This window comes from Mercenaria mercenaria, chromosome 11, assembly GCF_021730395.1.
Source record: "Mercenaria mercenaria strain notata chromosome 11, MADL_Memer_1, whole genome shotgun sequence".
Lineage (NCBI taxonomy): Eukaryota > Metazoa > Mollusca > Bivalvia > Venerida > Veneridae > Mercenaria > Mercenaria mercenaria.
Genome location: NC_069371.1, coordinates 75,423,455 through 75,445,718, shown reverse-complemented (window position 1 = coordinate 75,445,718; position 22,264 = coordinate 75,423,455). Strand labels below are relative to the sequence as shown.

The 22,264-nt window shown below is 35.0% G+C and overlaps 1 protein-coding gene across 1 annotated transcript in view; it reads right to left on the bottom strand.

Moving 5' to 3' along the window:
- Positions 1-6,587: 6,587 nt before the first annotated feature.
- Positions 6,588-22,264, bottom strand: part of LOC123532218 (phosphatidylinositol 5-phosphate 4-kinase type-2 alpha-like) — a 63,201-nt gene continuing 47,524 nt past the window's right edge. Inside the window, exons 4-7 of the mRNA XM_053518216.1 lie at positions 17,473-17,647; positions 12,502-12,683; positions 11,239-11,515; positions 6,588-8,817 (exon numbers count right to left, since the gene is read on the bottom strand). Coding sequence (XP_053374191.1) covers positions 8,633-8,817; positions 11,239-11,515; positions 12,502-12,683; positions 17,473-17,647 — 819 coding nt within the window. The 3' untranslated portion in view covers positions 6,588-8,632. The remainder of the gene's footprint in view (positions 8,818-11,238; positions 11,516-12,501; positions 12,684-17,472; positions 17,648-22,264) is intronic.

Here is a 22,264-nt window from a genome sequence, read left to right as displayed (position 1 = left end):
TTATCCGAAATTTACATGTCCGAAATTCGTAAATTTAACAGGTGCACGATCAAAACGGCGTGAAAATTTTCATTAATGTTTCGATTCTCGTACTTTTATAATGCCCGATTTTTGCACCAACTTGTTCAGATTTATACATTTAATTTATTTATTTATTATTTTTTTCGAAAATAATACCAAACTCGTAGTTAATGGCGATCTTTTTACAATATTTTGTACGGCAGTTCTGACGTCCGCGAAATCATTTTTTATCCACAGTACCCGGCCGAGCCGTTCATTTACAGAAATTGACCGTAATTATGGTAATTGAAATAATTTTTGAAGTAATCTTTAATAAAATGAAAGAATAATATACAATTGTTGCATAAAATCATGCTCTCGTTAAGTTTATCGGCTTTTTACACGCCGATTGAAAATTTTCAAAATGGCGGCGGCTTACAATATTATTGATTGACACTGTTAGATATTAACGCTACGATTGGCTGAAGTTTGACAGGCGAGTAGGCGGGGTTGACTATGGATTTATCGATAATTTAATCTAGAATATGCATCAAGTTTTGCAACTTTAAGTAAACAGATAATAACTCGCTGAAAAACTCGGCGATTTGGATTTCGCCCGGAAGCGATAATTAGGCGAAGTGGCCGACTTTAAAGCGACGATATCGCTCAAATCGCCTTGTAGGCTGATCCCTGGTTGTGTATTTGTGTTCTTTTCAAGTCACCTACAATATAAACAAACTGATATGCAGGAACTGTGAAGATATTATTTTTTGCTAGGTTTAACATCACACTGACACAATCATAGGTTATCAAACAACTTTCCAGCTTTTAATGGTGAAGACCCCAGGTGCATTTCCAATCGCACCCCATCCCGAGCATTATTTCAGGCATGGGCGGGCACCTGGGTAGAACCAGCGACCCTCCATAAGCCAGCTGGATGGCTTCCTCATATGAAAAAAAATTCTACACCCAAATCTTGATTTTTAACCTGCAGTGGTGACGGGGAAATAATTTAAATTGGCGACCGTAACCTCTTGGCCACAGAGTCCCCTCTGTCACCATGTATATATATATATAAAATTTATCTTTTTGAACACTTTTAGCTATGAACAAAGTTAACATTAAAAATAGATATATTCAAATATCTTTTCAATGCAGTAATAAAATTTTATGTCAATATTACTGTAAACATATCGGAATAATTATAACAATTCATTCAATTAGCAAAGTTAGTGTATAATATAGCTTAAAAACAGGGTTTTTTAGCATTTGATCAATACATGTATGTAATTTCCATTACAAATCTTATACCTATGCATTGAAAGTCATATAGACAAGGACACTTAATATGAATTACCATATTAAACAACTTTGCCTTTGACCACTATGAGGAAGTTAGAAACAAATAAAATTTTGTGTATTAAATTCAGCAGTTAAAATTTCTAATTAAGGCTGTCAAAATGCTCGCAAACTTTGGCAAGTATAGTTTTGATACAAGCCTGAATCACAACTGATTTAAACAAAATGACGCATATATAATTATCAATGTTTTCACAGACTTTGTTCATCTGTGTGTTCTTGTTTATCATTCTCTCAAGCATCACTATTTCAGGTATGGCAATACTAAATTATTTCACTCACAGTGTCATGTAATCTTTTTAAAATTTATATCAACAACTAAGGCCATATGGTGATTTTCCTGCATTGTAAACTTTACTCAAGAAGATTCAAGGTGTCCCTCTCCCCCCCAAGTGTCCTTCAATTTTTTGTTAAGACACATTGTCCCTAAACTTTCGTAATTGTAATGTTCAGATAACTGTCCTGACTTTCGAGGAAGATTTAGTGGTGTATGGCCTTCAGTCAAAGCTTTTTCACTGTGATCACTACGTGATTTGATACCTGCGCATCTCTACAACACAAGACCACAGGACACAAACAACCTTAGTTTTACGTCTACAGGTGGTGACAATGAGTCTCTTTAAAAGTAAAAAAAAATAAATTTGAAGATTAAAGTGCAATTTAATATTATGTTTGTCAGTGGTAAGCATTTTGCATGTCAAGCTTTTTCTAGCTGGGAGACTGTGGGAAATGAGAAACCAACTGCTTAAGAGGTTTTTCAACAAAGCTGTCCCGGAGGGTTGGGAAAACAAATGTACAGTATTTTTTGCCTATTATGCTAAAAGATGCTGTAACTTAGTATTAGCCAGCTTTATTTATGTAGCAAGTTCATGATGTCAAAGACTTATAAGTACAGTATGAACCTAACATAAGTACACACTACTTTCGACAAGGTATCTTTCCCTATCTACTCCTGGCATGTGATTTGACAACTGAGTATTTTCCCTACTAGGTAGATGGGAAATACACTTTGCTTTGATACCAAATGAATCATAAAAAGGCTACATATTTTATTCAATTTTGTGATTATCGGAATCTAGATCTATCAACAAAGTAGTAACCAAAGCCTATACAATAGAAATATTAAGCTCAATTAGAACAATGTTGTGAGAAAAAAAAATGACTAAAAATACTAAGAGCTTATTACAGCAAGGTACATTATCTTAAAACTGCATCACAATTAAGTACAGTCAAACTTTGTTCACTCCAACTGGGATAATTCAATCACCACCCCTCGCTCATACTCATCCTCAGGTCCCGGCAAAATACCTGTATAATGTATATTGTTAAATGGATCAAACTACCGTAACTCAAATATATTTTGCCGGTCCAATCAAGTTCAAGTGAACAAAGTTCGGCTGTATACACGTTGTACGTAATTTTTCAATAGTGAGTATTTATAATATATTATGACAGATTTTGTGAATTACCCAAATTGGGAAGATAACTACATTTGTAAGTATATTTTCTACTGACTGAATTAACTCCCTTTTATAATAAGTTTTATGAACTATATCAGTGTATGATCGTAAGGACAGATAGATAAAATTTCGAAACAAAATTGTTTTTAAAAATCTATATAAATGAAAATGTTTTACATAGTTAAAATTCAAGTTTATTTAAGGCAACAGTACAATGAATACCGGTAAATTCAATAACCATGACAACACATAACTTAAGTCGACTAATCTTGAAAAAAAAAAACCAAACTGATTTTCACCACTGAACAACACTGTAAAACAATTAAGTGGATACAAAACCTTTGGAATACTCAAATATAAATAAACTATGACATATAAGGTAGCTGGATACCTGGCTAGAAAAGCCTTCATTGTTGGCCCTACCTGATTTAAGGTGGTAGGTCACATTCGTATAAGCAACATTTTATGACATTTTTCACATTCTGTATATTCTATTTATTTGTTTTTGCTTTTACACTTTGGGTTTAAAACAGTTTTTCAATAGTATTTCAGTTATATAACGGTGGGTAATTGACTGAACCAGTTTTCCTGGATCCTGTACCAGTACTAATCTGTTCTCTGCAAGTAACTGCCAACTTCCCCCACATGAATCAGCAGTTGAGGACAATGATTTCAGACATGATGTTGTTTATCAACTGTTACAGAGATTATAAGCCTTGCACAGGATAAGTGCCCTCCCTTCTGAGCTAACCGGGCAGACTGAATATTGAACAAGAGATTTACTTAATGATCTAAAGACCTAATATATATTAGAAATGTATGTTATCATTTTTTATAAAATTTTGTATTTTGTAGCCAGGCACCCAGCTACCGCATGAATATGTGCATCAAACATGATTATATGATTATGAAGTATTCATTATAATAAACGCACCAGGTCGTATTTCAAAATGGCAAGGGGGCATTTATAAGGAATATTTTATGCGCTTCGGATGTATTTTTCTTCATTTTTCATCACACAAACTGAACCCTGGTTAAGATGCTGCATATTTATCAAGAAAATCAACTATTAGTAAAAGCTTTTATATCTTAGGAAAGTGCACAAATTTACTGAAAACTTTAAACAGCTTATATGTATAACTTATTTTTACAATTGACAAAAATAAAACTGCATTTTTTTCATCAGTGACATTAATTTTTCATCTAAATGAATAAAAAAAATATTACACAAAATTGCAAAATTACCAAAATCATTTAAATAATTTCTAAATGTATTTACATAATGCACATTATGCAAAGGCCTAGTGAATACCAGTACCGTAAAGTCATTTAATATTCGTGGTTGACTAATTTTTGTGGACCTTGTGTTTGACTCATTCTCCGAAATTAAAGCTACTCGCCCACAGTTTGGTTAAAATATTTAAACATGTTCATTTCCACCAAGTTTGACATAGAATGTATTTTAAGACACAGAAAAATGTTAAAGTGGGTGAAACTAAAAGTTAGATATTGGTTAAAATGCAAGAAGAATGTAAATTTTCTGCATTATTTCAAAAGCACTGCAATACTTTTGGTTATTTACAAGCAAATCTTCAGTGTACTCAATTTTATGGATTTTTTGAGAGAAATTATTTTTCACCTAAACTCTGTGGGTGGGTCCCTTTAATTCCCAAATGAACAAGTAAAATTCTCTTTAATCATAAGTGAAAGAATTGAAATCCATGAATTTATATATACCAAGAATATAGCCATTTTTGCCCAAACTACAAAATTTTGTGCCCATGAAATTTAATGACTTGACAGCATCGGGTAAACTTTTGTTTGTGCAATAAATAACACGTTTACATACAGGCTTCCTACCAAATATGAAATGAGCTGCGCCATGAGAAAACCAACATAATGCATTTGCGACCAGCATGGATCCAGACCAGCCTGCGCATCCGCGCATGCGCAGTCTAGTCAGGATCCATGCTGTTCGCAAACAGTGTCTCTAATTGCAATAGGCTTTGAAAGTGAACAGCATGGATCCTGACCAGACTGCGTGGATGTGCAAGCTGGTCTGGATGGATGCTGGTCGCAAATGCACTATGTTGGTTTTTTCATGGTGCGGCTAAAATGTTAATGGATCTGTAATGAGAATGTGAATGAACACACGATGTAAATGGGGCTTATCATTAAACAGTTACGATTTAAACTGGGCTTATCATTAAAAAGGCATGCCTACACATATACATCTGAACAGGACATTATTAACAGACCAAAACTTCTATAATATTTCTTCAATCTTTAAATCAGTAAATTTTATGTGATACCAAAGCACAGCTTAACAGTTTGGTTAACACTGCTGACAGCTTTCATATACATGTACATTACTAATAACATGGATGTTTTTATTACAAACACACATTGCCAAGGACTCAAACACTTGGATTTTACTTTACTCTCCAATTACAAGATGAAAAGCGCTAAATCTGAATTTCGGAAAAAAAAGGACATAAATATGCAAGCATGCCCCTTTAAAATACTCACTTCCTCAACACACATAGCAAAAACATGAAAGCAATGAGATATTCATGATTTGAGCCGCACCATGAGAAAACCAACATAGTGCATTTGCGACCAGCATGGATCCATCAGTCACAACTGGCATCTCATGCAGTAGGCTTGAAAGAACACATGGTCCGACTAATGGATTCTCATGCATGGTCTTGATAGCGGTACGCAGATGCACTATGTTGGTTTTCTCATGGCGCAACTCATTTATTCCTTATGTAGAATCTCTTTCAAGTATTTATCTGATCATTTCACTTCTCTATTTCATCAACTGATACAGTAAAAATAATGTATTGATCAAAAGCTTTGTTAACCTTTAGCCCGCTGGCGGAGGATATTCTGCCTTTTCGACCAGTGCAGACTGTTCGCTATTCAGTCAGTAAATTTTCAGTGAAAACCCCTTTGAATAATAAATGGTACAGCCCAAACTGAATAACAGACCAGTCCATTTTAGAAATATAGCAGGGTAAAGGTTAAAACTATATTGTGATTTCATTCTTTTAGGACCAAACATCCAAATGATTTGCAATGACACGTAATAAATCTTGTCAGTGGGACTTTCTTAGTACAGACGTTGTTTTGATGAAATCACAAACAGCTGGATTACATGTAGTAAGGGTGATAATTTAACAAGAGAATGGAATCTGAAAACTGACCGAGTCACCTTCAGTTAGTGCCAATATATCTGACTGATTAGTGCTTGTTAGAAATGCTAGATGCTGTAATAGTGACAGAGGAACCTCAGTATGCAACCCCCCACCCCCCCCCCAACCCAATTCTGTTTAACAGAACAAAAATCAGAAACTTAGAGGACTTTCAAAAGCTAGTAAAAAAATGTGGGTAAGAAAACTGCCAATATAATGGTGCAACACTGATGAAAAGGCAGAGAGACAAAAATAGTTTATAGACATGAACACAAATTATGTACTCCATAAGGACTGATATAAATGGCAGGTAATGTAATGTATTTTGGCTGGCTCTAACCTTTTTCTTATTTCCTTACTATCTTATCACATTTTCAGGTAAGTAAATGCCTCAAGACAGGTGTAGGAGACATTTATTTTTATGTGTTTTATACCAGTGCTTCAAACAGTTCATCATTACCATTAACTCTAAACCTACTAGAAAAGAGACTTCAAAAACTGTAGCTTTTGACTCGTTGAAGCTAAGCTCAGTGAGTTGTTGAAGCTGAGCACAGTAACCAGTAGCTGAGCTCAGTAACCTCTGAACCTAAGCTCAGTAGCCCTTGAAGCAAAGCCCAGTAACCCTTGAAGCTCAGCACAGTAACCTCTGAACCTAAGCTAGCTAAGCCCAGTAACCACAGATGCTCAGCTCAGTAACTGTTGAAGTTAAGCTCAGTGACTGTTGAAGCTAAGCTCAATAAATGCTGAAGCTGAGCTCAGTGACCTATTTGGTTGCTTTACATTTATACATTCATATAATAAGTTACAACTTTGTAGTTGAACACAAAATATACATCAAAAAGAAGGACTGTCATTAATAAAAATAATTTTATAAAGAAGTAAAAATAGACAAATATCTAGAATACAACAACACAATGAAGTTCTGGCAGAAAGGAATAGTTCCATCCAAATCAATTTAAAGTAAAAATGTTTTTTTTTTGCCCTTGAAATCTATCAAGTTTCCATACAAAATGAAAGCTAGCATAAGTAACACAATGAAAGTAGAGTTATAACGCTGCAGGAAAACACTGCTTGTTCAAGCAACAGGGCTGACTCAACACTCAACAAATTCCCTTATATGTTTGTTTGGACTGTCCAAACCCTGGATAAATCAAGCATTTCTGACCAGCCCCTCATCACTGTGAACGATCAGTATTTGACTGTATATTCACTCTTTTGTCAATTTGACTATTCCAAGCAATCTGTGCTTTTTTTCCTTCCTTATTTTTTTGATATATTTTGTATGTACACATCACTGATTTTAGCATATTTATAATGATACAGTCCAAATTATCATACAAATCAGAGTTTTCTCCCTTATTCAGCTCATATTAATCCTGTCGGAGTTTTCTCCCTTATGCAATAACGTAATTTCTCCCTTGCACTGGTGATTAATTCAAAATTGAATATTTATAATTTGTTTATTCAGTTACATAATAATTTCTACTTTTATACTGACTTACTTTTGTCTCTGTCAATCTTTCCCCATAATTCCCATTGTCATCTACAATGAACTTGAAATAACTAGTTATGCTGTTATCGAAACATCTTTTAACAAAACCAAATCAAATCAAATCAGATCAAAATTAAAGTAGCTTGATTATTGGAGAATCAAGTTTCACAAATCTTAAATCTATGTAAGCCACTACCTAAAAACTATTATAAGAAAACAGTGTCTTCTTATCTTATAAGTAGTTACATTTAAAACATATGAAGAAATTATGAACAAAAATTGCTGTTTCTACTAATTAATTTTCAGACCTTCCAAAATAGAGTCCAAAACAGATTTTTTTTCTGCTACATACTCCAGGCTTATTACTAAAACTGATGCATACAGGCTTCAAATATTTAAAGCAAGCTTTTGCATCTGGTAACTCAAGAGACATCACTCTAACTAAAACCTATTATGACTGACAGAGTAGTTTCCCTTTGCTCAGTACAACAATTCTGCAGGCTGGTCAGTTATCTTCAAACATCTCTGTGATTCAATGCAGCACCGACAAAATTCCTTGTAGACTTTCATAATGGCTGTCAAACTCTGTGTGCAGAAAGTCTTATCTTGGCAGCTTCTCTCATTTCAATTCACATAAAAACTTGGTCCCGAAAACTGAGTTCACAATTTTAAACATTACTGAAGCATTTCTGATATATGTAAATTTTAAGTCCTGTTCATCGCTTTTATCCCGGACAGCTAATGTTTAATGTTAAGTACTGTTTACACAGATTCAAATATTACCCAATAAACATTAATAAGTTACTTTGATCAGTAAGGATGAAATTCTGAAAAACTAATTCAGTGTCCTCACTTGTCTGACCTTCCGTAGTTAAAAACTGACCTATAGAATGTATCGTTTTTGACTTTCAACAGTGCAAATAGTTCCGGTGCAAATAGTTCTTCCACATATGGATACTCTAACATGACATAAATTATGACGATGATTTATAAATTCATACGCGCCCATCAAATTACGTATGGGATAACATAGGTTTGCACGAGCCCTCGGTCATAAATAATGATAAAATATTATAGATTTAGCACATATACAGTAAATTTTTATATCACATTCAAGCACTTTTTTATTCGATACACTTGTCAATAAAATCAAGAAATCGTTTTGCGTATTGTTCAGGATGCACTGTTGATATTTCCGCTCCGGAACCATGTTTCATAGTCTTTGCGGCTTGAGCGGTTCGTTTTTTCATGCCGTAGCGCGTTAAAATGTCTATCAATGCGAGAAAATATACTTCTCTTTTTGGTCCACCTAAAACAGAAAGAAACAAAAACTATTTAGATACACACCATAACAAAAAAATGGATCGTAATCATATTTCACTTGGTCTGGTCTGCTGAAAACTGATAGTTCAGAAACATAATTCTACTATTTCAGCAAGGCTAAAAATAAATGTAAAAGCTAAAAACTAAATGTCAAAGAACGGGTTATCATTTCAATTTTTAATATGTTGTTGCACATCACTGAATACATATTTAAAAGAACCTTATCATAATGAGTTTTTCACTTATTCAGCTCATAACCTGTCGGCCTTATGCAATAAGAATTTCCTGCAATGGGATAACTTCAAATGCTATTATAAACATAATACTTCTAACTTTTTATGATTACTTGGTCAATCTTTCTAATTATTGTTTCTGAACAAATAACTTTTTTTTTCGTAAATCTTTACACAATAATCAAATCGTATAAATTAATGACTGAATGGTAAAATATTTCCATCTAATCTAGTAGCACACACTAAAACCTTTAAAGAAAATTTTTCCTATCAGGAGCCATAACATACTACGAAATACTGAAAAATGAATTGATTTACAACCCCAAGGTCCAAAACTGATGCTGACATACATTCTTACTAAACTGAGTGACTTTAGGTCAAATTTTTAAGGAGCTTGCATCGGAACAAACACACTTAACTAAACCAATTTTGATCTAGTCAGAGGTCCATTATCTCTACACAATCTGCAACTGAATCCACAAATCCGGTGATAATGCACAGCTGACAAATTCCTGTAGACTTTTGGTGCACTCTGTGGCAAAACTTTTTGGAGCTTACTCCGTTGCAATCACATTAAAAACTTGTTCCCAAATACGGGTCCATTAAACTCTGATACATTGACATGAATGAATCCGCACGCTAATACCCCAGGCTTGTTAAAGTAATACTGTGACACAAATATACCCAATTAAAGTTATAGTACTTTACGTAAATAAAATTCTGGAAACTATCGGTCCACCGACCTCACTAAAAATGACCATAATGTTTTTTACTCAACAGTCAAGGGTGCTATAATCTCAAATATGGAACTCTAACATGAATAATATGACGATGATTATAGCGCCATCAATACGTAGGTACATGGTTGCACAACTACATAATATGATAAAATATTATGTTGTAAAGTTTTGTGCACATAACAATCGAACACTTCTCGAACGGGATTGTCGGCCGCACATGTAAGATAGGGCCGTTTCTTTTGGTGTGTTTTTTCTGTTTGCGTTTAAGTATAGGGGATCTCCTGGTCCCTTAACTCTATTGTTCATACAGGATGATCATATTTATTTTTCTCTGATAACGTAGTCAGAAACATCATCTCTATTTCAGGCACAGGCAAAAAGAAAACTAAAAAGTAAAGACTGTGAAATCTTTTAATTCATGGTATACTGCTACTCATCACTGCCATTTGGGTGGACAGTCAACAAAAAGGGTGCTTCCAAAAAGATACTGACTGAATGGCAAACAGTGCAGATCATGGTCAGACTGCATACATGTGCAGGCTGATCATGATCTACACTGGTTGCAAAGGCAGAATCAATCGTGTCCAGCATGATAAGGGTTAAAAATTTGAGTATATCTAATTTTAAAGAAGCTTTACTTATTTGTTCAACTTTAATTTTGTGGACTGATAAAAAAGGAAAATCTACAAAAAGTTGTTTCCGTGCCAATACTAAGGACTTCACAGAATCGACTGTAAGCAGTTGAGTCTAGGATCCTGTGTGATATGTTTCAGGTAAGAACTGTCTACAATGATCTTGATATCTAAAACCACTTGCTAACTTTCCATTTAATAATAAAACAACAACACAATTTCTGTATAAATTCTGCTCGTGTAAGCCAAGATAGAGTGAGAGAGAGAGAGATGTTTCAGAAAACAGATATTGCAGAATAACAGAAGTTCAAGTTTCACGAAATGATAAACTGTTCAGTTTAAAATTATATAATTTAAGAGTACAGTTTACATATACAAATTGCATTACCGTATTTGAATTAGGCTGAGAAGTTGCTAACCTAAACATGTAACTGCAACAATTAACCAGTTTGTTAAAGACTCATAAATTTTTGTCCCGATTTAACCACAATCAAGTATTAGGAGCCCACTTAATTGAACAAGTTTAGTCGTAAAACGCCTTCTCGTAATAATAAACAATGCAAGGAGCGGATTCATTACTATAATTGCTGTCAGCAGTTTTGCTTCTGTGAAAGAGATCCAATCAATTTTCCAGGGCCATTTCAAGCTGAATAGAGAATTTCATGACATCGGAGACTTTGTTCAATTTTAAATTTAAATTTGTCGTTGCCATTTACAACCTCTTGTGAAGGAAGGCGAGAATGTCGGGCAGACATATTTTTTTTTTTTCAAGGATGCAATATGACGAAATACACATCATTACCTTCAACACTTTTAATTCCAAATCTTTCTATATTTGGATCAATGTCACCATTAAATGCAGGTAGGACATTTGGCTGGGGGCTGTCTGGTGGGGTCGGGGCGAAGCCCGCAATGTCTTGGTTCTCTTCGTACTCCAGCCCGTTTTCCTCATCCCCGCTCACCGGCTCATCTGAGTCGGTATTTGGTTGGTTCATTTCTGGTCCATCTGGGTCTATCCGGTCACAGTCATGGATGCCGACAATTAAACTGTAATCCATAAGGTGAAGACTGGCCAGAAACTGAAATATAGAAACAAAATTTAATACTTGTCTTTGTCTTTCAGATGTTTTTTGTTTTTGTTGGGTTTAACGTTGTACCGACAAATATAGGTCATATGGCGACTTTCCAGCTTTTGATGGTGGAGGAAGACCCTAGGTGCCTCTCCGTACATTTTTTATCTCAAGTGGGTACGTGGGTAGGACCACCGACCTTCCGTAAGCCAGCTGGATTGTTTCAGATGGTTTGTTGATATATAATATAGTGACAGAATATTTCCTGACTATGTCTATAATAGGCACTGCCAGCATTAATTAATGCTTTCGAACAGTTTACTGATAGATCTATACAATTTTATTAATAATATACACTGTGGGGAATCACATGATCATTAATCTCTAACTTAATTGTACGAAAATATGGATATATGGCAACTTTGCTCTAAATTGAATTAGCTAGATGGACCAGTGATCCTAACTACATTTTTTAATACATCATCAATTACTGGAACACCAGAAACTCTTCTATACTTCTAGTGTGGTTACATGGTATCTGATCATATTGTAATTCATAATAACAACAATTTCCTTGTCATATGTTAGGCTATGTTAAATTTCATTATCTTTCTGATAGAAATTTATCTGTTCTTCAAATATAACGTTAATATTTGATCATTGAATAATGATAACAAGAGCTGTCTCATGATAGCATGCTCTACTACTCGAAGGCATGTCAGTAAAACTGGATTCGATATATTGTCCAAATTCAAGTAAGAGTTACGGGACTTGATGTTGTGATCTTGCTCAGTTGCATTTAACATCTGTGTGAAGTTTCAACCAAATTTCTGCATTAGTTTGGAGACAGTAAAAAAATAAAAGAAATCGAAGATAAAAGAATACAGACTTTATATATGTATACTGATATAGAACCAGGAAATTTTCCTGACCACTGAAATCTTCCCAACAGGGGCAGATTTCATAAGAACATATTAATTTACTTAAGTATTTACCTCTACATCTTTAGTAAGACTTGACATCAATGTCTCCTTTGCATCACTTCCTATATTCACCTTGCCCCCATCCGTTAGGAAATCATTGTCTTTATATGTAGGCAGCTCCTTTGCCTGAATAAATAACATTAACACTGACATGTATAGTAAGTTTAAAATTATCTGGGGAAATATTTCAAAAATATATTAAGTAACTAATGCACAAATCAAAAACACAGTCATTTTTTTGGGGCTTTTTTTTTGCTGTTCTTTTTTTTTTTTTGTTGGGTTTAATATCGCAACATCATATTTATAGGTCATAATTACGGTGACTTCAAGGGTGCAGGAAGACCCAAAAGTACCCTCTGTGTATTATTTCAAGCACAGGTGAGGCCTTAAATATAATTCTTGCGGTAACATGCCTCAAAAAAGAATTAGTAGTAGCCGAATTTTATAAGTGAGATCGGAAAGTAATGTGTCAAAAATCGAACACAAATAAGTCTATGCTGGCATCAGTAAGAGATTAACATCGCTACAAAAGCGTAAAAATGTGCAGTTTTCAATTTTATTGTTAAAAAGTAGAAAAAATATCTCAAGGCCTAACATTAGCCGGCAAATTAGGCAGTCACTGTACGAAAAATTTTGCACCTGACACATGTATATAAATACAATTGGACCACTGTGCTCCAAGTTGCAGCATTCAACAACCGATGCAACATAGACGTATGTTACCGCTACCATTTACAGATCAACATAAAATACCATGGGGCATTGAAAATTTTGTATAGAGTAAACAATGTGTAATTTTCTCTATATATGTGATTATAAAAGATGAAATTGACATCAAGGGGAATCATTATGGGCCACAAAGTTGGGTCACAGTGTATTTGATGGTAGTTTGAGCAAATTTTATTTAAATGACAATGGACAACTAAAGCTTGCTCAAGTTTCTGTACACCAGAAAAGTCATGTAATTCTATGCCTTTGTCCAGCTCACTAACATCCTGTCACATAATTAAATAAAATATTTTGGTTAACACCAATTGTGATGAGTGATGACTTAACAAAACAGTATCACAATGGGCAAAAATTTTTCCATTTACTGGCCAGTAAAAAAGTGTCACATTTTATTTCTTTGTTAAACACAGAACATGTATTTTTTAAATGAAGTGGAAACTAAAATTTGACATCAATCTTCTCACAGACGTTCATTATTTTTGTATAAAGTAGAAGAAAGTAAAAAATTCTTCTTGTTTCATTGTCAACTATACACATCTTCTCTTGAGCCTCCAAAATTATGTAAATTTTGACCTGCATACTTCATTATGATGAGTGTCTGAGCTTCATAGTCATGGTTGTCAAAATTGCCAACTATTTCCCTATAAATTTAACAAGGATAAAAGAACAGATTTCTCAAAAAAAAAACAGTAATTTACCAAGTGATTTATCAGCATACCGTATCTTCCCTCATCAACCTCCCCCTGGCGTTACATTTTGCAAAAGGGGGGCATTTAATACTAAGGCCCTAAATGGGGTACTTCTAATAATTATAAACTACATAATTATGTAGTTTGTAATGAATGAACTTAAACCATCTTAACACTACCAAACTGTTAGTATTCACTTATGAACTTAAAGTGGCATTATGCGCATCTTACTGCACATAGTGTGTTTTTGGTGAATGTTTTATAAAAGCAATTTTCGGTTGCTGTGCATTTAAATGTGTTAAATTAATGATAATGCCGCATAAGTATTTGATGTTGATGCTTTAGAAATAAAGAAATCGGACTAATAAAATAATAGTTCTTTTCTTAAATCTTTTGCGCAATTATCTCCCTTACCTATAGGTAGAGATTTCTGAAGCTGAAGGGAAGCAACTTCTGCTTGCAGTTTGACTTTTCTTAAAAAGACTGCCCCAGTCAAAATAAGTAAAGTCATATTTGGAAATTTTTTATTTCGTACTGGTAACAGAAAAAGTTTGGTATATTGGGTTAAAAACTATAATTTCTCCAACCTTTTTACACATACATCTATTTCAGCCGGATTTTTACTTGAAAAATGTGCATAATTCCACTTTAACTCATTTAAAAATATAATTATCATAATTGGAAAGGGACCCAATTAATAGGTGGAGGGCATTAATTAGATAATATACAGTATTTCAGTAAACCGTAAAAAAATCCAAAGTATTAATACAGATGAACATCCATCAAATATTGCATAAACTGATTTTTTTAAGAAAAAAAAAATGAGTAAAAAGCCATCAACATTGGCCCTAGTTTATCATTTTCAACTTTTAAGATTTACGGTAACCGTTTTTTATTCTTTTAAGCAGGCCTTGATGGCAAGGAAATTGTTCTTCTGAGGACACCAAAGAAACCTGGAGCCATTTTACAGACAGTTATTCAATTAAAGGATGTTTAAAAGCACTTCTTTTCAATTTTTGAAACAACTTAAAATTCATTAGAGAAAAAAAATCGCAAGTCACGATCTCTGTAAAACTTGGCCAAATTTGACTGAAAGTTCAAACAGACTAATATTCTGTTAAGTAACATCAAAAAAGGTTAGTCTATGAACTGTCTGACTATGAGACCAGGGGTCGTGAGTTTGAGCCTCCACTCCTCCAACTAAAATTTCTAACATCTGGATAAAAGTTCCCATGTATGGATGCTCTACACCAGTCCTGCCACCCAAAAGAACCAGGGAAGCTTCTACAACAGGGAGCATCTTTTACTCCAGCTAAAATTACTAAGTTAAACAGTCTAATGGAGGAGTTGCCCATATGGGCTACGAGTGGCAACCATAAGTAAGCTTACAAACAAGGCTACATAACCTTTGCCACTTCTGTTCCCATCATCTCTAATACTGAATTCATGATATTACAAAAGCCATGCTATCAAGATTTTATGGTGAAATCATTAATTTCCATGGGGAACAAAGTTTTGTGACTGAGCCAACCGTGAAATTAAATCCCAACCTACAAGTAAAATTCCCATTTATTCTATGTTCAAATTTTGAAACCAACAAATCTATATCCCCATTAACCCTTAGAATGCTAAATTTCTAAAATGGACTGGTCCATCATTCAATTTGGGCCATAGCACTTATTCAAATGGGTGTTCACTGAAAATTTACTGACTGATTAGCAAACAGTGCAGAGCAGACCATGCCCAAACAAGAAAATTCATACCCGTGACATTAAATAATTTCACATTGTATTATGTAACTAATATTCAAAACCAATTATTAGAATCTTACAGACCCAAGATTGTTAAAAATCAATAACCTGGAAATCTACATTCTCAAGCCAGAAACCATTTTTTCCAACAGAGATACAGCGAAATTCTGGCAGTAAGAAACTTAAAATCTGGACCAGTCATTAACAAGAGCACCGCCTACGGGTGCCATCGCTCGTCTGCAAGTGCTGGACAGTATGAAAGAAAAGAGTTATAGTTCAGAATTTCTAAGTACAAAAAGGGCCATAATTCTGACAAAATGCAGGTCAGAGTTATGGTTTATGGCCTACATAGTCACCTTATGATGATTAACATGTGTGCAAAGTTTCAAAGCTGTAGCTCTTATAGTTTTTGAGAAAGGTGGTCCTAAACAAACATTTTAACCAAGAAACTCAAATTTTAAGAAACTCAATTTTCTAAGTACAAAAACGGCCATAATTCTGACAAAATGCAAATCAATGATAAACAAGTGTGTAAAGTTTCAAAGCTGTACAATTTTTGAGAAAAGGTGGTCCTAAAAATTTAACCAGTGCCAACATCGATGATCAAGCGACGACAATATCTCATAGATTTTTTTCAAAAATCAGACCAGCTAAAAATCCCAGACCTGTATCTTATAATTATGTAAATGCTACACAACCATTTCTTCTAAAGTCTACATTCTATGTCTATATAATTAGAGCTCCATAAAATCGAACATATTTCTTGAAGGCTACAGATTTGATGATTAAATTTTCCAATTTCCTTCGAAATTAACTTGATTTACTGCTCATTTACAGGCAAGACCCTGAGTTTTATTATCAAATCAAGTAGAATTCATTCAGATCAAGATTTCACCTAGGTGCACACACTTTAATATAATCAGACTAGAACCATTATGTTGAAAGAAAAAAAAAAACACAGGATAATTTTACCTTCAAAGAAAGCGAAATTTCTTTCTAGTTAAATGCTTAACCTTTAGCCTGCTGGCATCAAGTGATTCTGCCTTTGCAACTAGTGCATCTACCAAGATCAGCTTGCACATCCGTGCAGTCTGATCATGGTCTGCACTGTTCGCTATTCAGTCTGTAAATTTTCAGTAAACACCCCTTCAAATGATTAATGGCACTGCCCATATTAGATGATGGACCAGTCCATTTTAGAAATTTAGCAGGGTAAAGGTTAATTTGGAGGCTGTTGGTTTGAAGACCATCAATGGTCATAAATATATTTCCAGTACAACAAGCACTGGTCACCAAGCTTGTCTTAAAAGTTGAAAAAGGGGCATAATTTTGTATAAATTCATAACAGAGTTATGAAATCTGTGCAATTCATGTCAGCTCATCAGTGAAAAAGTTTGAATCCATTTCCATGATAACCACCTTACATGCAAACAAATCTTGATGCCAACGCCGACGTAGATGTGATGCATGTGTGAGTCTATTAGCTCTATCTATTCTTCAAATAGCCAAACTAAGGCTGTAGCAACTTTAACCCTTACCATGCTAAATTTCTATAATGGACTGGTCCATCTTCCAGTTTGGGCAGTACCATTTATCATTTGAAGGGATGTTTACTGAAAATTTACTGACTGAATAGCGAACAGTGCAGACCATGATCAGACTGCACGGATGTGCAGGCTGATCTTGGTCTACACTGGTCGCAAAGGCAGAAACAATCGTGTCCAGCATGGTAAGGGTTAGTATTACTAGCTGATTTAGTACGTGACTGAAGCTTCTTTTCTTCACAATCACACTAAAATGTTGTTAGAGTCAACTTGGATAAAAATTCAAAAAATAAATTACCTTTAAATCGTATTTTTTGTGGAGAGGCAAACGTGGGCTGAACACATTTCTCATGATGACCAGGTATGTTTCCACATCGTTCACTGTGATCCGGTACATACCAAGATAATGTGGTAATAACGTCTGTGCATGACATTCTACGATATGCTGAAATAAACAAAGTAATGTGGTAATAACGTCTGTGCATGACATTCTACGATATGCTGAAATAAACAAAGTAATGTGGTAATAACGTCTGTGTATAACATTCAATAGTACCAAGAAATAGCCAAGGCAATATGGTTACTGTGAAATCATTGATATTTGTGGGGGACAAATTTTCGTGGATTTCATGGTTGAGTCAATCAACGAAATATAATCCCAAGAAACAAGTAAAATTCCTATTTATTTTATGTTCAAAAGTTGAAATCTATGAATTCATATCCCCACAAAATTGCCATTTTGACTAAAACCACGAAAATTCATGCCCAAGAAATTAAATGATTTTACAGTATAATGTCAGTGTGCGACTTTTTATAACCTGCTGAAATAACTCAGGTAATGTGGTAATAACATTTGTACATGACATTCTATGATAAATACTGAAATGTTTGTTTTGTTTTGTTGGGTAAAACGTCCCACCGACACAATTATAGGTCATACTGCGACTTTCCAGCTTTGATGTTGCAGGAAGGCCCCACATGCCCCTCCGTGCTTTTTTTTTTATCAAGAGCGGGCACCTGTGTAGAATCATCGACCTTCTGTAAGCCAGCTAGCTGGCTTCCTCACATGTAGAATTCAACGCCCTGTGTGAGGCTCGAACCCACATCGATGAGAGGCAAGTGATTTGAAGTCAGCGACCTTAACCACTTGGCCATGGAGGTCACCGAAATACAGAAAAGTGGTAATAATGACTGTATATGACTTTTGGGAATACACTGTCATGACTGATATAAAAAAACAATCAACTGACAAATTTTATTAATCAACGGCTTGTAGAATTTTCCCTGGTGTTAACAGTAAACAAACTACATTAGTGACCGCTGTAGTGGGATTAATTCAGTACCAGCTGAACAAAAAATCTTCTAAGGGTTCATTGGTTTAATAGTTTGGGGTTTAACACCATTTTGTTTTTGTGGGGGGGGGGGGGGGGGGGGGGGGGGAGTGGGGTGTCGACCTACTAGCAATAAGAAAGAACCAGTTGATATGAAACCCAGAAATACAGGGGAAAAGTTATCTACAGTAAATAATAAGAGCTTCTGAAACACATTTTGTTGAAAATTGCATTAAACCTAACAACACAAACAAATATAATCATCAATTACTGGCAGTAACATCATTATTATGGCAGAAATTGATATGTGGCACTATTTTCATCTTTCCAATGCTGCAGACCGTCTGAAAAAATATTCTCATGTTGGATAGAATTTCATTACTTAAAGTGAAACAGTTGTTCCATAATACATAAATAGAGAAATTGATAGATAAGTTCTGTGCGCAGGGGACACTTTGATCTGGTATTTAGTTCCCTGAAATTCTGCGATGAAGCGATGCATTTGTTACAATTACTCTGCATTTGTTGCAATTACACCACGAACAACGACTAATGTTGCGCTAGGAGTATTCACAATCTAATGAAATAATGTCTCCCTGGGAAGCCCCCATTGTATTTATTCACAATAGTTCATCATTCATAAAATATTTAACACAAATAACAGTAAGTCTAAATTTGTTGGGTAATATCAGAGACATGGGAATTCATGTGCAGCTGAACAATGAATTAGTGGATAGTACTATATGTAGAGTTCACCCTAATCCTGCTAAATTTCTACAATGAACTTGTCCATCTTTCAATTTGGACAGTACCATTAACTGTTAAAAGGGGTATTCACCAAAAAGATACTGACTGAATGGCGAACAGTACAGATCTTGATCAGACTGCACAGATGTGCAAGCTGATCATAATCTACACTGGTTGCAAAGGCAGACTCTGCCGTGCCCTGAGCATGATAAGGGTTAAGGCATTGTTAGTTTAAGACCTAACAAACTGCACAACAAAAAGTCAACGCCCCCTCGTCCAAAGTCCTGAATCCGCTCTTGAACTTTGTTCTTTAAAAGCACTGCTAATACTATGTATTTACTACATTTTCTCAAGGTTTCCAAATATTGAAACAGAGTTCCAAATATTGAAACAAGTTTACCCTGTCTGGGGAGAAAAAGACATAGTCAAATATAATTTCAGCACAAGGAGACTTTCTTCATCCTTCATTAACAGCTCTGTACTTCACCAATCAATACATCCCTCCAGCCAAATAATGCCATTTGAGCCATGCCATGAGAAAACCAACATAGTGCATTTGCGACCAGCATGGATCCAGACCAGCCTGCGCATCCACACAGTCTGATCAGGATCTGTGCTGTTCGCTAACAATTTCTCTAATTGCAATAGGCTTTGAAAGCGAACAGCATGGATCCTGAACAACCTGCGAGGATGCGCAGGCTAGTCTGGATCCATGCTGGTCGCAAATGCACTATGTTGGTTTTCGCATGGTGCTGCTCATTTTACATAGATGTCAATGACTGTATAAATTGAATACAAAGAAACAATCAAAACTGACATAACTACAGTCAAACTTCGCTTACTCGAACTCGTTGGGACCAAGAATTTTTTTTCGAATTATCGATAGTTCGAGTTATCAAACAATTGACATTACACAGGAATGCTGCCGTGACCTGGCGATGAATTTGAGACAGAGAGAAGGGTGGTGTTTGACTGTACACAGTTTGAATATTCCAAGTTGCACAAATTACTGTCTTCTGTTGGGGACTTTGATGATTTGTAAAGAAATTTGATGTTGCACTTACTTATATTACAATCGTTTTCTTTTAATTTCATGACCAGTACTGGTTAAAGTAATTATGAGATGGTGTGGTCATATTAAACCATAGCAAAACCAGTATACCCACAGCTCCCCGGGTTAAATGACTGACAACCTATAACCATTTGACAAAGGGTTTTTCATAACTCAGATATGCACTGGAGTGCTCAGAAATTTTCTTGAATCAATTTGTTAAATCCTGAGAAAATTCTTCAACACAAAATTTCATGGATAACCTTTCAGGTCAAAAACAGCTGTTTTGTGGGGATAGGAATTCAAGGATTTCAAATATTTTGAACATAAAATTACATGTAATGGGATTTTTCTTATTTGTTCACTAAATTTAATTCCAAAGACTCAGGCTCAAAGATGAAAATTAGCCCCCCACCCCACCTCATTCCAATGACACTTAACGATTTAACACTGCTACATTGCAAATTCAATAAAAAAAAATTCTGAAATAATTTACCGGGTTAATAAGCTCTCCTTGTAAAATGAAATAACAAGTTTGAAAATGCATCATCGCAGTTGAAAGATAATTGATCACTTTCAGTTTGTTCATATATTATGGCAGTAGATGACTGATTACCACTTGCAATGCTTCATTACCCGTCATTTTGTAAAGCATTCTATTGATCACGTAGACCTACTAAACGCTCTGATTTCCCATGATGCATTGCACAACTGTTGTAAAAAACGTTTACGTTTGAAAGCAGATAACACGATTTGCCACGTAACTCGCGCCATGAGCAACATCATTAACCACTCGATCACTATCGTTGAAGACAAATCACTTGCATACACTCTGTTTTACACTGATTACGACAGTATTTTAAAAAAAAATTTTTTATGCTACTATAAAAAACATTTTGCACTTAAGGAGGCAGCAAATGATCACACTGATTGCACTATTGAACAATGATTGATTTCTTCTTGCTCATTATAGATGGTTTTGCTGGTTCTTTAAAAGGAAATTCTGAAATATTGAGCAAAAAAAATGTTGTTAGACATAAAAACCTTTGAAGTTCTCTTTTACTTGAAGGGCAACATTTTTATATATATATATATATATCATGCAAAATTTTTTTTCTTCTGTTAAATGAGAAAAGCATGACATAAATTCAAGTCCTTCAATTCAGGATGACAAGACATTTCTAGCATCTCCTAAATGGCATGACAACAACAACATCAGTTACTCCAACAAATGGCAGTTTCTAGAAACTCCTTAGCGTCATGATAACAACAAATTAGGTTGGTGCCTCTGCTCTTCCTGTCACTTCAAGATCCTAGGTGAAATATTTTGTGCTGCACCTCCACACCTTTGCACTGCACCTCCACACCTTTGCACTGTGCCTCCACACACTGCGCCTCCACACCTTTGTACAGCATGATAACAACAAATTAGGTTGGTGCCTCTGCTCTTCCTGTCACTTCAAGATCCTAGGTGAAATATTTTGTGCTGCACCTCCACACCTTTGCACTGCACCTCCACACCTTTGCACTGCGCCTCCACATCTTTGCACTGCGCATCCACACCTTTGCATCGTGCATCCACACCTATGTACTGCGCCTTCACACCTTTGCACTGCACCTCCAAACTTTTACACAAATCAACAAATTTTACATTTAAGTCAACAGAATACAGTAGAAGTTATGGTGCAACAAAGGCATAGCATTAATGACTGTTTTTTCTTGCCAAACATCATTATTGCCCAAAATTCCAATGCTTCAATAAATGCTGCAGTCATCTATACCAACAGGACAATGTATAATGCTTATGCAGGGCAAACAAGATCTAAGAGACTACAGTCCAAAGATGATTTCTTCGAAACTATAATGACCAAGTATACACATACCCTTGAACCTTGGACCTTCCTGCAACATTCCTGTCACTTAACTTCGCAGA